Genomic DNA, 2,091 nt, shown 5'->3' on the forward strand with positions numbered 1-2,091 from the left:
TGTTGCCTGGTAAGGCATTACAGCTGCAGTCCAAAACGATAAACTCCTCAAGAGACTTGGGCAGTGTTGGAAGCAGCCGCATATTCTTGACTGAGTGTATATACAGAGTCTTGAGTGATGTGAGGTGCTCCATATTGCCTGGTAAGGCATTACAGCTGCATTCTGCAATGACAAACTCCTCAAGAGACTTGGGCAATGTTGGAAGCAACCGTATATTCTTGCAGATAGTGATACTCAATTTCTTGAGCGCTGTGAGGTGTTCCATATTGTCTGGTAAAGCATCCAAGCTGCAGTTAAAGATGATAAACTCCTCAAGAGACTCTGGCAGCGTTGGAAGCAACCGCATATTCTCGCATACCTGTATATCCAGTTTCCTGAGTGCTGTGATGTGCTCAATATTGCCTGCGAAAGCACTGAAGCTGCAGCGCATGACTATAAACTCGTCAAGAGACTTGGGTAGCGTTGGGAGTGACCGCATATTCTTGCAATCCCGGATCTCAAATATCTTGAGCGATGTGAGGTGCTCCATATTTCCTTGTAAGGCATCCCTGCTGCAGTCTGTGATGGTAAACTCCTCAAGAGACTTAGGCAGTGTTGGAAGCGACTGCATATTCTTGCACGAATCTATAGCCAGCTTCTTGAGGTGCTCCATATTGCCTGCTAAGGCATCCCAGTTGCAGTTATAAAGAATTAGCGACTGAAGATGAATGAAAGCCCCAAGGTCAGGAGCAGGTCCCAGTTGGATCCATCCCCTGAACGTAAGTTCTTTCAGGTTCTTTGGGCTGCCGTTGTGTTTACCCATCATCCAACTCGGTAACCTTGCACCGTCGTAATTCCAGAGTTCTAGTCTTTCAAGGTACTTCGATGGGCAAAGACCCTCAAGTACCTCTGCTTCAACTTCTGGACTGCAGCTATCATCATCCCAGGACAGTACCACTTTTGTGAGTTTTTCCTTGCCAGCAAGATCGACTTCAAGAGCTTCCTCCTTGCTCTGAACATTCTCAAGACCGCATATCAGCAGCTTGCCTTGAAGCTTGTTTAGGTGTTTCAGCTGATGTGGCTCATACCCCTGTTCCCTTCTTATTCTGAAGAATGGTGGCGTCTGGAGCCATATCAACCTGCCCACGTTAGGAAAATCAAAATCTGCCCAGCTGATTACACTGCGCAAGTTGACGAGGTTCATCATATCTTCACCTCTAGAAAAATCCAAACAATGGTGTGAGCTTTCAGCTTTTGTTTTGCATGTCTTGCCATCAATGCTCTTTCGGAAACAATAAAAAACTAACTTCCTTGCTAATGCATGTCAATTATTAGCAGATCAGAGCTAATAATTACATCACAACTAAAGACAAAGTTGTGAGAAGGTGTTAAATTAAAATTGATCCATGCTTTTATTGGCAGCAACGTCCCCCAGCTCTGTCTAAATCAACAAGGCATGTTGGGAATAAAAATAACTGTCTGGAGCATGCAACATTCCGATCATTTTGTGCAGTTCCACTAAAATAGAGCTGAGCGTCCCTGTTCCAAAGATATCAAGTGTGATTACGATAATAGAGGACTGCTGATGAAACAATAAACACACAAATAGAAGCCGGTCACCTTTGCGGTCTCTCTTAAGACTAACTAGTTGGAAAAGATTAGGCTCGGAGTTGGATGAGGAGGATAGAGCAAAACCAATCTCCCTTTGTGCAGTCGCACTGAAATGTAGAGACGTTGCCCGTGTGACATTTTAGTACAACTGCACAAAACACTCTTAAGAAAAAAATGATTTGTGCAGTTCACCAAAAGGTCGCAATAGCAGCGAGGTGAAATGGATAGCCCTGTTTGCAAAAAAAAGGTAGAAAGGAAACAATTACTGGCCAATAACAGTTGATGACACATGATGCGACAAAAAAGAAGCATATTCCTTGTCCTAAGGGAAGATAACAACACGGCTGTGTTTATCTAAAATGGTGTGAGGTGAGGACGAGAATGCAATATGGAAAGTACGCCGGACGAGCTACGTTTTGGGCAAAGAACTGTGGAAGATCCACATGCAGCGACGTGGGAAAACGGGCAGTGGAGCAAGGCCGGAGGGGATACCTGGAGGTC

General features: G+C 44.7%; 1 protein-coding gene across 1 annotated transcript; it reads right to left on the bottom strand.

Annotated features, from left to right (window-relative positions):
• Window positions 1-234: 234 nt before the first annotated feature.
• Window positions 235-1,186, bottom strand: LOC147961854 (putative disease resistance protein RGA1). The gene is made up of 2 exons (XM_087533968.1): window positions 359-1,186; window positions 235-270 (listed from the first exon to the last, which is right to left on the bottom strand). Exons 1-2 carry the CDS (start codon window positions 1,184-1,186, stop codon window positions 235-237), a joined length of 864 nt encoding a protein of 287 aa, XP_087390094.1.
• Between the last annotated feature and the right edge of the window lie 905 nt (window positions 1,187-2,091).

Source organism: Triticum urartu, chromosome 7A (genome assembly GCF_056163025.1).
Source record: "Triticum urartu cultivar PI428250 chromosome 7A, HENAU_Tu73, whole genome shotgun sequence".
NCBI classification, from domain to species: domain Eukaryota; kingdom Viridiplantae; phylum Streptophyta; class Magnoliopsida; order Poales; family Poaceae; genus Triticum; species Triticum urartu.